This window comes from Ochotona princeps, chromosome 2 (assembly GCF_030435755.1).
Source record: "Ochotona princeps isolate mOchPri1 chromosome 2, mOchPri1.hap1, whole genome shotgun sequence".
Classification (NCBI taxonomy): domain Eukaryota; kingdom Metazoa; phylum Chordata; class Mammalia; order Lagomorpha; family Ochotonidae; genus Ochotona; species Ochotona princeps.
This window is the reverse complement of record NC_080833.1, coordinates 120,758,968-120,774,076: the sequence shown is the minus strand read 5'-3', so window position 1 is coordinate 120,774,076 and position 15,109 is coordinate 120,758,968. Positions and strand designations below refer to the sequence as shown.

At 41.8% G+C, this 15,109-nt stretch overlaps 1 protein-coding gene and 1 pseudogene across 10 annotated transcripts in view; both read right to left on the bottom strand.

Annotated features, from left to right (window-relative positions):
• POU2F1 (POU class 2 homeobox 1) overlaps positions 1–15,109 on the bottom strand; it is a 163,047-nt gene that overhangs the window by 62,220 nt on the left and 85,718 nt on the right. For all 10 annotated transcript variants that reach the window (XM_058660589.1, XM_058660588.1, XM_058660586.1 and 7 more), the window contains one exon: positions 13,094–13,159. In XM_058660589.1, the coding sequence (XP_058516572.1) occupies positions 13,094–13,151 (58 nt within the window). In that variant the 5' untranslated portion in view covers positions 13,152–13,159. The remainder of the gene's footprint in view (positions 1–13,093; positions 13,160–15,109) is intronic.
• On the bottom strand, positions 10,678–10,743 carry LOC118758636 (U4 spliceosomal RNA; annotated as a pseudogene).

Here is a 15,109-nt window from a genome sequence, read left to right as displayed (position 1 = left end):
GGTCCTGTCATTTTAGCAATGGGTTGTTCATTGATTTAGTCTTGTTATTTTACTGGGATGTTCTTCACATTTGCCTTTGGTTTTGGTGGGTGCTATTCCTCTTCTCTATAAGAGAATATCTTTAATGGCAGGTTTGGAAGAGGCATATTCTTTTAACTTTACTATGGAAGAATTTTATTTTATTTTCAAAGACAAAGGGAAAGTTTTGCTGAATACATTATTCTGAGCTGATAATTTTTTGCTTTTAGAATCTAAAATATGTCTCTCCATTCTTTTCTGGCCTGTAGAGTTTCCTGTGAGAGGTCTCCTGTGAATTTAATTGGCATTCCTTTATATGTCAGTTGATTTTTTTTTTCACGTGCACATTTAAGGATCTTTTTCTTATGTTCGATTGAAGAGAGCTTGATTATCAGGTGTCCTGGTGAAGATCACATTTGATCAAGCCTGTGGGAGTTCTGTGACCCTCCCAGATGTTGTTTCCCAATTCTTTCACTAGATTAGGGAAGTTTTCATTTATTATTTCATTAAATAGATCTTGAAACACAGCTTCTCTTTCTGTACCTTCTGGGACTCCCATAACTCTTATATTTGGCCTTCTAATTGTGTCTTTCAGTACTTGAATATTTTTTAAAGCTTGATCCAGCTCTGCTTCCAGCTTTTTCTTTGTTTCCCCCTGGTGACAGGAAATATCTTCCAATTCTGAGATTCTTCCTTTTGTTTCATTCATTCCATTTTGGAGACACTCTACTGTATTTTTAATTTGCTCCACTGTATTCATCATTTCTGATAGATCAGCTTTCCTTTGATTCATTTCCAGTGTAATATATTCCTTCAATTCCTTGAACTCCTGTTTTACGTGCTTCTCGTTGCTGATAACAAGCTTTATAACAAGTGTTCTGAATTCTGTATCCCCCATTATCTCGATGTCTTTTCAGTTAACTCTGAGGTTGGCAAAGGCTTCTGCTTCTTTGCAGGGGAGTCTTTAGTAGTATTCATTGTGCCTCTGTCTTCTCTTGTACTTCTGGTTAGCAGAATCTTCTCTTCGGGGCAAGTTTATAAGCTCTGTCACTCACAGGTCTACAGTTCAATTTTACTTATTGCAGTTGGTACACGGCTCTTTGCAGTAAATTGTGCCACTCCCTCCAGCAAGTTCCAGGTCTGGGTTTTTCTGTTAGAATTCCATCATGGTCTCTGTAGCCCCAGCTCCTGGCTCACCAGTCTCTTCTTTCTGTGATACCATGCTGAGGCTGCACCATTGTCTGTATGACCTTTCTCCCACTTTCAGGTCGAGCAGTTCCCAGGATTAGGGAGACACCAGGAGTCCTATATAACTAGACTGTTGGTGGTGCAGCGCCTGCTGGAACAGGTTGGCTGTTAGGTTTGGGGTCCACACGTACCTATTTTGATCTGTATGATGCCATAGTTGGTATTATTTTCCTGTGGGACCAGTGCAATGCAATGAACTCAGTGAGTTGGCTCCCAGCTCAGCACATGTACAGCTCACTGCTATCCCTGTAGTCTTAAAGCTTCTTCACATTGTATAAAATGAAACCTGATGTTCTTGATCTGCTGGCCATCAGGTCTGAGATCCCCGGACTTGTCTTGGGTGGAACCTGTAGAATGCTACATTGCTGCAGTTCACTGAACCAGAAATGAATTTACTCCCAGCTCAGTGCATGCTCATTCCTGCCTCACAGCCTTTTCCTCCTTAAGCAAATGGTGTCCAATTCAGCTCTAGAGGGTGGTCTAGGCTGTGAAATTCACGCTGTTCCCAGCACTGCCCTTTGGGGACCTACCACTCTGTCTCTGCTCCAGGTCAAATCAAATAGACCAGCAGGGTGGACAGTTCTTTGGGTTCACCTCCTGGGCTCCTGGTGAACATTCCTTCCCACTTGGTTGCTTGTGAAGTTATGGCTATCAGTGCAATTCAGATCGACACTTGCTGAATGCTGCTGGAGTACTGGTCACTGCAACACCACACCATTGTTTTTGCTGCTTTCCCGTGTCTGTGAGTTTCCAGGCGTCCCTCTGCTGTCATTCTGTCCTCTCCTATTTACTGGAATGTGTCCTCTCTGCTTCACACTGACTAATGTTTCTCTGTTTAAATGTGTCCTTACCCTATTCCACCATCTTGATTCTCTAGATGTATTCATTTTTATTGTGAAGTCAGATATACAGAGAAGAGGAGAGACAGAAAGAGGAAGATCTTGCATCCACTGATTTACTCCCCAAGTGGCTGCAACAGATTGAGCTGCGCCAATCCAAAGCCAGGAGCCAGAAGCCTCTTTGGGATCTCTCACATGGATGCAGCGTCCCAAAGCTCTGGGCTGTCCTCGACTGCTCTCCCAGGCTACAAGCAGGGAGCTGGATGGAAAGCAGGGCCACCAGGATTAGAACTAGCAGCTATATGGGATTCTGGCACATGCAAGGTGAGGAAATCAACCACTAGGCTACAGTACCAGGCCCAGTCCATCTGTTTTTAAGGAAGTAGTCACAGGCATAGGGGTTAAGCGGCCACTTGCGGTATCTGCATGGGACATTAACGAATCAGTATTCAAGTCTCAGCTTCATTTTAAATCCCAACATTCTTGCTGATCCTTGCCCTCAGAGGTAGCAGATAATGGCTCAAACACTTGAGAGCTCGACACTAACTTGGGAGACTGACTTGATTTCTAGCTGTTATGGGTGTTTGGAAAGTAAATCAGTGAATGGAAGATCTCTGTCTCTATTCCTCTGTGTCTTTTACATACATAAAGTTTTAAAAATCAATGGCATACATCACCTGCATGACTGACAGTTATTGAATATCTGCTAAAAATTTCCAAAGCATTGTATCATATATTCTTTACATAAGTAGTAATATGTGCTGTTTTCTTAGTTTCTTTAATGTATCACCTTATTCCCCAGCTGTAGACAACTGCCTATGTTGTCTTTTAGCTAGGCAACTATTAACACTGCTGAAAGAAAAGCAGCCAATAGCTGGCGCGTACTCTGGGCCTGGTTAATGCCAAATTAGTGCTAAATATCAGCAGGCCAGCATAGTGGTCCTTGTTTTCTTAGTATGTGGGGAAGGTGAGCAATGCTGGGCCAAGAACACTGCTCCATCCAAAGGCACATCACGCACTGCCATGCAGGGAAGGGCTGCAGATCACCCAGGGAAGGGAGTCTGAAGACTTGCTGGAGTGGGGCAGCTAAGAGCACATCTGACAAGGCAGGAGTGACTTCTGGGTGCTTTCATGGTCTAGGCCACTGCACTCATGGGTAGGTGAGAAAGCTGAGATGGAGTGGTTTAGAGGGAGGAACCAGAGGGCATATCTTGGTCAGGCCAAGGCAACTGCCAACATGGCAGACCGGGTTGAACTAAGTAGCATTGCTTGCTGAACGCTGATGCACAAAAAAGCTGGGGTTGGGGGCATGTCTTGTTGGGCTAGGCTTCAGTACCCACCTATGAGTGGCAGAGAAGGGAGTAGGCCACCTCAGGCTGGGCCACAGCATCACCAGAATGCCAAGAGAACCAGATCTGGGGGCAGACTCTGTACGAGACTTGTGGGATTGTCTCTGTGGGACTGCAGCACCTGCTGGTTTGCGTGGGAGCTGAGGATAGTGACAGGCTGAGCCATGGTGGACCACAGAACTCACCTGAAAGGAACTCACCAACACTTGCAAGAACCAGGGATGGGAGGAAGCTGGGCTTGACCAGGCTGCAGAATCCCCAGCATATGCCAAGGCCAGGACTGAGTACAGATCATGCCAAGGAGGGCTGTGGCACCTACCAGAATATGTGAGATGTGGGCCTGGTAAGGAAACTTTGAGAACTCCCATACTAGGCCACAATAATCCCTGGTGTTAGCCATAGCCAAAATATGTGTGGGACAGGCCAGGCTAGACTAATGCACCCAAAAGGTCACATAAAAGCCAGGTCTGGGGAGTGCGCCAGTCTAGACTAGGCTGTAGCACTCAACGGCGAGTGTGGGGGCCAGTTGGGCTATGCTGCAGTACCCCCTGTGAGTGTCAGGAATGGGGGCTGTTCATGTCAGGCTGGGCTACAGCACCCGCCAGCACATATGTGATCCAAGGCTGGGAGTAGGCCTGATATGGAAACATCGGGAATTTTGCTGTTATGCCGCAGCTCCCACTGGTGAGTGCGAACCAGGATGGGGCGCAGGCTGGACTGGGTTGGACCAGGCTGAGCCAAGCTGCAGCACTTGTTGGTGAATGCCAAGACTGGGGGTGTGCCACCTCATACTGGGCCACAATACCTGCTGGTACATGCATGATCCAGGGCTGGGAGTGGGTCCCTTAAGTTCCCCTATCAGGTCCCTGCTTCCACTGGTAAGCATAAGATCTAGGACTGGGGGCAGGTAGGCTGGTCTGACCAGGCCTGCAGCACCTGTCAAACAGCAGTGTGGAATGGGGCTGGAGGTGGTCCTGGGTGGACTGGTTGCTGCACACACTGGCTCAAGAGAGAGCCACAGCATCTGCCAGCCAAGCTCGGGAGTCATTTCACGTTGGATCACAGTACCCTTTCACAGGCACAAAATTCATGGTTGGGAGGTCTGCTAGGGGAATTGTGGGCACTGTCTTGTTAGGCTGCAGTTATCACTGGTGAGCATGACATCCAGGCTAAGGGCAGACCAGTCAAGGTGGCAGCACTCATTGTCATACATGGGGGCTGGCGCCGGGGGCAAGGCAGATGGAACTAAGCTGCAGGACCCATGGCTGTGCATGAGAGCCAGATGGGATGCAGGACAGACTGGGCTAGGCCACAGCACATGCTGGCACATGCAAAAACCGGGACTGGAGGCAGGCCTGATGGGGGTAATTGGGGGTTGTACCAATTAGGCTGTGGCACCCACTGGTGTGAGCCTATGGCATGCTGGTTGTAGCACCCATCAGTTACCATGAGATGGGGCTGGGGCAGAGCTGACAAGGCAGCTGTATCCACTGGATATGCATTGGCTGGTACAAGTGATAGACCACATCTCTGACTAGTTGGCACACAGAGTCAAGTCTGAGATGACCCCAGGTGAGGTTTTTGGGAGGACTCCCGAACTAGACGGCTGGACTTAAACTCCAACTATAGGCAAAGTTACAGTATAACACATACCACCTTGTCCAATCTTGGAGTACTTGTGTTGGGACTGGGCTTTCTCAATTGCTGATGCCCATGCAACGGATTGCATGCCCAGATGTTCATGGAGGACATGACAATCAGCTCATCTAGGCCAGCAGAGAACGTCAAATGGCTCGTCAGAGGATGGAAAGCAGAACAGATTGGACAACTCTCCTGACCATGCTTTACAGCAAGTGTCTGGGATGTACTATACTGGTCTTGGTCAGCCAGTAGACTTTGGAAAGATTTTTCTTAATACTTGTGCAACACAGCTGACAACATCTCAGAACCATCAAAACCACTCAATAACACCTTCTAAACACTCTTCCCCACATCAGTGTCTGTAAGGTGTCATCAAATGACTATCCTTTCTCCCCAGGTGCCGATGTGGTTTGACACCAAGGAGCAGCCCCCATCCTTTTCTTCTCCTGCAGACACAGGAGAAAAAAGAAATTTGACACAATTGTCCCACTCACCTTCCTCCTTGCATTGACCCTCCCCACCCTAATTGGAGGCCAACATGAGTGTACATCCCTCTCAACTATGTAAACAATATTAAAAAATAAAATGAAAAAAGAATCATCTATACATGATTACATCAGTTTCCGTAGCTAATTAACGTCTACTGAACTGCTAAGTGTGTGTGGATGAAAGATTTCATTAATATAATACCCTTTTATTACCTTAACTATTTAACTGTAGAAAAAATGAATGACTTATAACCAAACAGCTACCAAGAGCATCCTTGGCAAATAATGTAGCCAAGAAAACCAGGGATGGGTCCTTGCTGTAATAACCAGCTGCATCTCTCTCTGGCCTCCCAACCTGGGGATGTCAGCTGCACAGATTCACCTTTCAGTTGTGAGCAAATTAAATGAGGCAGCTCCCACCTCTTCAGAACCACCATGAAGCCCCTGGACACTGAAGTATAGCTCCTTTCTTTCTCGCTTTATCTGACGTCAGTAAAACATCAGATTCCTAGTTGCATTTTGACTCTTTCCTACCAAATCTTCTTATCATGTTTGTCTTGACACCTTCTTCTATTTTAGGCCACTCCATCTACCAGTGCTAGAAACCAAGCACTTCCTTTCCCCTTAGGAACTTCCACTGCAGAACCATCTATTCTTTCCTTCTCACTCCCCTCAGTGACTGGCTTGTTATACGGAGACTGCCAGTGCTCCACTCTGAGGGCAACGCTGCCTTCTTTCTGATCTTCTCTGCTACCTCCTCCTCCTGTTTTTCAGTGTTGTCATGATCATAATCACACTACTTGGCGGACACTGAGTAATTCTCTGAGTCACACATCTACTTGCTCTTCATATACATCATGAGACAGACTTGTATTATTTATTTCTATTTTACAACTTAGAAAAATATGTCACAGAAAGAAATAATCTGCCCATAGTTACACAACCAGGAAGCTAAAGAATCAAATTGAAGTGGTTTGGTTTCAAGATCTGAGTACTTTATCACTATGTTTTATAAGGTTCCCAGTAACAACTGCTTATCACCATGGGTCACATTTTCAGCTTCTTACAGGACACTGAGTACAAACTCGAGGAACTTGGCTTGCTGTCTATTTACCTACGATGCCTGCAGTTGTTCTTTCTTAAACTACAGAAGTGCTGTCAGATCTGTGATGAAAGATACGCCCTGTGTATGTACTGTCCAATACTAACCCACACAATGACTACATCAGAAATGTGGCTAGCACAACTGAGGAACTGAATTTTAAATGTGAATTAATTTAAGCAGTCATAGGCAGCTAATGGCTATCCTACTGAGTGGGCAGTTTTTCTTCTGCAGCCCTTTAAATGTCACAGAAGACCTCTGTGCCTGGTTCTCTTCTTGGCTTATTCTAAACTCTTCCTAGCACCATCTCCCACTTTAAGGACTTCCACACCGTTGCAAGCAACCCAGACTAAAAGGTACAACAAATATATTTTCAGAACTGAAACATATCGCTTCATCTCATCTTCTCCCTTCTTTTGCAGTCCAACTCACAGAACAGAACCATATCTGTTCCAGTTCAAAGATAAATACACTGTTCAACCTAGATTATGCCTTTTCCTTTCTTCCTTTTTTCCTCCCTCTCAATCTCCTCTCCTCATCCCCAATGGCTCATTAAATCTGTTCCCTAGTTTCTACTGCCACTGCTCTAGGCAAGGATGTTATATAATGGATTTAATTGGAAGAGCAACAGAGTCTAGCTTTTTGCTTCAAGCAACAAGTATAACATAGCTGGAAAATTCTTTCATATAGAGAATTCTTTTATATCTGTTGGGGGAAGAATTATTTAAAAAGTGACATGATATAAAACCAAACTTCTCTCTAATGGAGAAAATGATAGACAATCTCTTACAATCTGGGCCTAACATAACACTTCAAAACCAGATCCTCTCATTAATGTCCCATTTTCTATTAATAATGAATAAAATTCTGCTTGCAAAATTCTAGATTTGTTTGTGGGTTTTTCATTTAACAAAAGTGTAATCTTCATTCTCGCAGGTCTGGTAATTATACTTTTCTTCTCCCCCTCCCACACTTAAAACTTAAAATTCCCTATTACTTAATATAGAGAGCCAGATTCTGCAACCAAAGCACTGTGCCTCTGCTGGGATGAACCAGGACCTGGGAATGACGATCACTTGTCAGGACAGGTGAAAGAAATCTGCTCTTTGAATACATGCAGCAAGGCTTTCACTTTTGTTCAGCATTTAAATTTTTAAATTTTGTCCACTATTTAATTTTTTTAAAAATTTAAATAAAAATTAAATAAAATTTTTAAAAATTTACTAGCAAAGTTTATAAGGTTATCCTACCTTACTTACTGTCATTTATAATAAAGTTGATGAGATTTATTTTAGGGGGAAATGCTGCGGTAGGCAGAATAAGGTCCCTCAAAAGTATCTAAATCTTACTGCCTGGAAGCTCTGAGTATGCAATCTTACGTGGCAAAAAGGATTTTCCAAATCTAATGCACGGTCCCAAGAGTTCCTATAAGGTAAAGAGTGAGTCAGGGGAAGGAGAGAAGATGTAATAACATGAGCTGTGGGTGGGGGTGAAAGGAAGGCGGGGTACGGGAGAAATGGGCACAGAAAGAGAGAGGGTGGGAAGGTAAACGGTGAGAAAGGAGACAAAGATACTACACATCTGGCTTCGAGGATACAGAAAGCAAAATGCAAACCAAGGCATGCAGGCATGTCTAGATGATGAAAAAAATGAAAGAAATGCACACTTCATGAAGATTCTCCAGAGGAACATAGACCTTGCAATATCTTGATTTTAGGAATTCCAACCTCCCAAACTGTAGTATAATAAATTTGTATTGTTTTTGTTTTACCTAGAAATTACACTCTTCGGTATTGATCTCAAATAATTGAAAACAAGGACTCAAAACAAATAGTATACAGCATATCATTGCAATGTTACTCACAATGGCTAAAAGCAACCGACAATAGATGAACGCAGCAACACAACATGCTGTGTACATATACAACGGCATATAAAAAGTCCTGACACATGTCATAGCATGGACGAACCCCGAAACTATTATGCTGGGTAGAATCCATCAGACATAAGGTGCAACTACTACATGATACGATGCGTAGAGAACGTCTATAAAAGCTGAAGCTCTAGACAGACACTGAATTAGAGATTATCAAAGGCTGGAAGGAGGGAGAAGGGCAGACTCACTGTCTTTTTCAAAATATCTTTGTCACTTCCATTCCCGAGCAGCGACGTTATAAGAAACAGAATTACCACCCCTTTTGTGTGAAATGAGTTTTATTGTTGTAGCGAGTACTGTTTTACCAAAAGAACCCAAGTTTTTCTTTTTCTTCATTCCTGGTTTTGGACAGCTTAGCCCATGGAAAAGGCTTACAGTCATGTTGACCTTCTTTTTGGAAAAAAAAAATTATTTTTCTTGTAAAGGCAGATTTACAGATAGGAGGAGACAAAAAGAGATTTTCTACCTGCTGGTTCATTCCCCAAAGGGCTGATCTGAAGCAGGGAGCCAGGACCTTCTCCCAGGTATCCCTTGTGAGTGTAGGAGCCCAAGAACTTGAGCCATCCTCTACTGTCTTCCAGGTCATAGCAGGGAGCTGGATTGGAAGTGGAACAGTGGGGACTTAAACTGTTGCCCATATGGGATGCTGACACTACAGGCGAAGGATTAGCTTGCTAGGTGACCATGTCGGCACATTTTTTTTTAATGTATTTTATGTTTTGAAAGGCAGAACTACACAGACAGGGAGAGATACACAGAAAGAGATCTTTTGTTCACTGGTTCACTCTCCAAATGGCCGCAATGGCTGGCACATGGATAGGTCAATGCTAGGAGTTTCATTTGGGTCTCCCATGTGGGTGCAGGAACTCAAGCACTTGGGCCACCTTCTGTTTTTCAAGAGATATTAGCAGAGAGCTGGGACGAAAGCGTAGCAGCCAGGACTCAAATGAGTGACTATATGAGATGCTGGCATTGCAATTGGTAGCTTAACCCTCTATATCACAACCCGGTCCTACATTTATATTCTTTAATCTGAGCTTGATTTTCAACAGGCTCATCAATCCTTTTTATCTTTTTATTTCCACCAATTTCTTTAACTTCATTTATTCTACTTAAATCCCCCTCCCCATTTGTTCTGTCATCTCCCACAAGACAGTGTGGAGCTCAGGATCCTCCAATTATAAATCAGTAAATTGTAGTAAATTTAGTTCCTCTATGTGGAAAATGGGCAGCATCACAACTAATTATATCACATATACATATATGAATAACCAAGTGGTTTCCATGTATACAAGGCTTCTGTCATTATTATTATTATTATTATTATCCACATCTTTGTCTACATCACCTAAACTGCTCTAATGAGAAAAAATATGAGTCTAATGCAAATCACTCCTTTATTTTACTTCTCTTTTTTACCTTAACTTTCTGTCATGGTTTAATCCCCATCCCCACCACCCCCCCCCACATAAAGAAAGGAATATAACTTTTTTTTAGGTTAATTTTCAAATGTTGTCTTCTATTTTGTACTTTTGATCCTAGCCTTTCTCTTCTATTCGTGGATCCATCAATCGCTTTTCTTCCTTTCCTCTCTTCTTCCCTGTTGGTTCCTTGCATCTAGCATGGAAACCTCTCCAATATCCTCACAGAAACACCCACTTAACATCACTATGGCACTTGTCTATCTGTCCTCCTGAACTGTTATCAGAATCAGTTATCTGTGTATTTGTCCTCTTTCTCAGCACCACTGCCTAATGTAGGGGCAAGGAAAGGGGTGGAAAGGAAAGTTAAATTAAGTCTGCTTAGCTCTATTATGAGAATGAGGCTGTCAGCATTTCATATTAACACAGGGTAAGAAATTCCACAAGAGTATTAGAACATGTGCTCTAGCCAGAAGACACTCTAACCAGTTTTGTCAGTTGGTTTTAGGCCTGAAGATCCACAAAGTATGCTTAAATTCAGCTTTAGCTTATTGTATGTGGTAAGCAACACCTCAATCTGTTTTTATTTCTCGGTTGTGTTCACATCTCAGTTTCCTATTCCTTGAAAGAACAACATCTATTAGCAATAATCGTGCCTCGGATAAATCTCATTGGCTACGATACTGCCACTGCGCAAAGCTAAGAACAACATTTAATTAACCAAAAGAACTTAAACTGAAATCACGTAAAACATACAACACTTATGATTTCAAAAACATGGCATACAGCTTTAGTAAATGAATTTTGGAATTGCCCAGTAAGTGGTGGCTATGGAAAACAGCTCTACGGTGATGGTGTTAAACACCGCAGCTCCCAAAGCAGCCAATGCAGTGGCACGTTCTCGGTGTTTGCCCATCACTCTTTGAGTTTGTGTTCATCCCCCCGGACAGAAAAGCTCAACTCTTCCTTGAAGCTGTTTCTCAGGAATGGTGTCCATTCCTAGCTGCCCTCTTTCTTAACAAAATGGAGTGTCTAGTATGTGCAAACAAGTCCCTCAGCTAAACTAGGCAGACAAAGCATCTGAACTGACATAGGTATACGGTGCTGCAAAGGAAAGAACAACTGGGTTCAAGGGGATGGGGGCAGGTAAGGAAATAATAGCAAAGAGACAGGGAATGGTAATTAAGACAGAACATAATGGTACCCTTTTCCTTCTCTAGGACACTAACATAGACGTTACACGGTTACCCTCAGAGTAACATGAGGTACACTAAATACAACAAGGCTGAACATGGAAGTCTTATACCGAGCTTCACGAAAAAGATGAAAACTGTATAGATTGAAAGATTAGCAAGCATCCTGAGGTATATAATGAAAGACAGGTATGCAGGGAACTACTGAATGTGTTGAATCTATCCATCTACTACAAATTAAGTTTTTGTTTAGAAGATTTATCTAAAAAGCAGAATGATGCAGCGAGGTAATGGAGGAAGGAGAGTTGAGGGGGAGACATTATCCAATTCTTGGTTCACTTTCCAACTGCTTGCAATAGCTGAGACTGGGACAAACCAAAGCCAGGAACCAGGAACTCCAATATTTGAGCATCACGTACTGCCTCCAAGGTGTGTTAGTAAGAAACTAGACCCTACACAGAGTAGCTGCAACTTGAACCAGGTACTTAAAACAGCTTAGAAACAATTTTTGTACACTCCTGCCCAAATTCCCTTCCTTGAAGCCAGCATTGTGGAACAGTGGGTTAAGCTGTGGCCTATAACGCTGGTGTCCCATACGGTCACTGGTTTGAGTCTCAGTTGCTTTACTTCCAAGCCAGTTCCCTGCAAATGTGGCTGGGAGAGCAGCAGAAGATGGCCCGAATGCTTGGTTCTCTACATCCACAAGGAAGACCTAATCGAGGTTCATTGGTCTGGCTATGGCGTGGCCCAACCTTGGTCACTATGGCCACCTGGGGAGTGGATTATGGACACAAAGACAGATTTCTCTGTTCCTTTCTCTGTATTTTTGTCTTTCATATAAATAAATAAAGCTTTAAAAAGTTGCTTTAACTAAGTAAAAGTTACTTTAACAAAGAAACTAGGAAAGTCACTGTAGCATCTCTGGCAGATCAGAAAAAAACTAAAAGGTAATTTGGGTTATAGAGACAAACAGGGCCTCAGTTTTCTTAAGTAAAAATAATTCTTCTTGATAAAAGATGGAATCAAGTATAACTTTCTTTAAAAATTAACAAAGAAGGGCCCAGCACAGTGGCCTAGTGGCTAAAATCCTAGCCTTGAATGCACTGGGATCCCATATGGGCGCCGGTTCTAAACCCGGTGGCCCCACTTCCCATCAAGCTCCCTGCTTGTGGCCTGGGAAAGCAGTCAATGACAGCCCAAAGCCTTGGGACCCTGCACCTATGTGGGAGACCTGAAAGAAGTTCCTGGCTCCTGGCTTCAGATCAGATCAGCACCGACCATTGCGGTCACTTGGGAAATGAATCTTCGGACAGAAGATCTTCCTCTCTGTCTCTCCTCCTCCCTGTGTATCTGACTTAGCAATAAAAATAAAGAAATCTTTAAAAAAAGATTAACAAATAAAAGGATGTATTATAAATGCATGTTGATAATTATCTAGACACACTACTGTAACTCTAATGTATTTCAATTGTGAGATGGATAAACTACTATAAATAGCTACTGTGTATTATTACTTTGCTTAACATCTCCCATTGTATAATTTAAATTTAAATTTAGTCTCAAAAAAGGGAGGAACTTGCCTGGAGTTGCAGTCATAGTCAGTAATTCCCACCCAGAATCATCTTACTCAAAGGACTACTCCTGTAACAACTCCCTGGTTTCTGGGGTAAGGAGAAAAGGCACATAACCCGCACCGGAAAGTGAGTCACACAGTCCAGTTCCTGCAAGGACTAAGATCAAAGTGGGTAGCTCAACACACAACTGGCCTGTATTTGCCAAATTCACGTCCTAGTTAAGCAAAAAGGATTCTTCTTTCAGTTCCATACATTCAATTAAAAAGCAGAGAACTGTTCCTTACCAGTGTTGCCATCTCCACTCTCCATAGATGGTTTACTGCTTTCTGATGGATTGTTCATTCTTGAGTCTGCAACAAATTAGAGGTGAATAAGATTTTTTTTTTAATTTGGGATTGAAGATGCAATTAAGATAAAAAGTAGCAGACAAGAGGCTTAACTAATGGTATAGTCATATAGTTCAAGAGATACAGTTTTAAACATTAGATGCAGGCTGAAACATTAGAAATTGCAATAAGTGATTATCAGGACTCCTTAGACCCCCCCCAAAATCAGGACTGCTTAGACCCCAAAGAAAATCAGAACTCCTGAGACCCCAAAGGTATCCAGAAACAAATGCTCATTCCAAGAAGATTCAAATTCTTCTAAAAAATAAAAAACCAGCAGAACCCCAAGCTGAAACTATGTCCTACACATAAAAGGAGTAAGTTACAGCACAAAAAAATAAAATATATTTAAGAAAAAGTCGAGGTGGGGAAAGTTCCTCAAACAGTACAAAAATATTACTTCCAAGAGAGGTATCTTTTTCTAAGATAGATGCTCATTAATTATAGCCAAATAACCCACTGGTAATCTGAAATAGTAACTCAAGAGAGTAAAAGAAAATATATCTAAAAAACCACCTCTGTATCTACTGTCTGAACCAACTAAATGAGATTCTGAGTGAGAAATGCCAAATTCATAGTTTAATATTAGATCAGCAGTTTAAGAACCCAAGAAGGCACAACCATAATTTCAAAACTGCAACATAGCTACATTTACCTAACAATTATTATCTTGATATCTTAAATGAATTTGCTAAATTGGTTTTATTATTATTATCTTGATATCTTAAATGAATTTGCTAAATTGGTTTTATTTATTTTAGGAATATCTGTTTAATCAATGTTTATTTCCTACCTGTTCAAAGGGGTCAATAGGAGATACATAAATAGGCATCTTATTCTATGTCCACTACAGACTCAGAATAGTATAATGAGGCAACTTAACTATCAAATAAGTTCTGCCTCCCTGCCAGTTAAGAACCATTTGACTACAGTTATTAGTACAGAACAATAATCTTTGCTATATCGTATTTGATTTTTTTAAACAAAGAGCACTTTGTGTATCTGCCTAAAAGCAATCATTACACAGAGCCCAGTCATATTGTCTACAGGTACATTTTCTACCTGAAAAAAGCATTTTTTAAAAAAACAGGTATCTTTCTTCCATAACTTCATTTCCAGCTGGAAGCTGCATAACATTTTTCTAAGTTTTGTAACTGATGCTTGTCTCACAGGCATGGTTTGTTCACATCTTTGTATTTCAGATGTCCAAAAGGGTTAAAACTTGTACATTTGTGGTCATAAATGAGGGCAGTTCTACAAGTTCCTCCTCTTGGTACTGTCCAGAAAATTTAAATATCATCTGAAAGCATAGTTAAGGTTTGAAAGAAACAGGTGGACAACTTAGTGAGAATCAGCTTTCTAAATGACTTACTACAGCATGAAAGTTCACAAAGAGCGCAAGAAATAGCAGAGAATAGAGCATTAAGCACACATGCTGCGCAGGGATTCCTTTAGCAGGTGTAAGGGCAAAGTGAGGGAAAAGAACACGTCAGTCCGCCTTCATAAAATGGGTACAAAGTCTAACATACAAATACTAGAGAAACATAAGGAAACACAAATCTAAACTTATTCATATTCTAATTTCTACATTTACAATTTAAAAATTATGTCACAGCTACTTTATACTGTCTAAAAATTGTCAAGGGCTACAACAGCATCTAACAAATTATTCCACCCATAGGAAAAAAAAATCTGATTAACCACACAATGATGAATGTTTAAATGACATTTACTGCTAACTGAAGTAGTAAATACAGTTTTTACCTCTAAAATACCAGGCTAAAAACATTTCAAAAAGCCATTTTCCCTTTTTCTTTTCTTAAGTTCTCAAATTTGGTAAGTGAAAAATGTAAGTAAAAAATAAATTTGAAGATTTTTTCTCTCCTTAAGCAATATATATATGAGTGTCTGTCA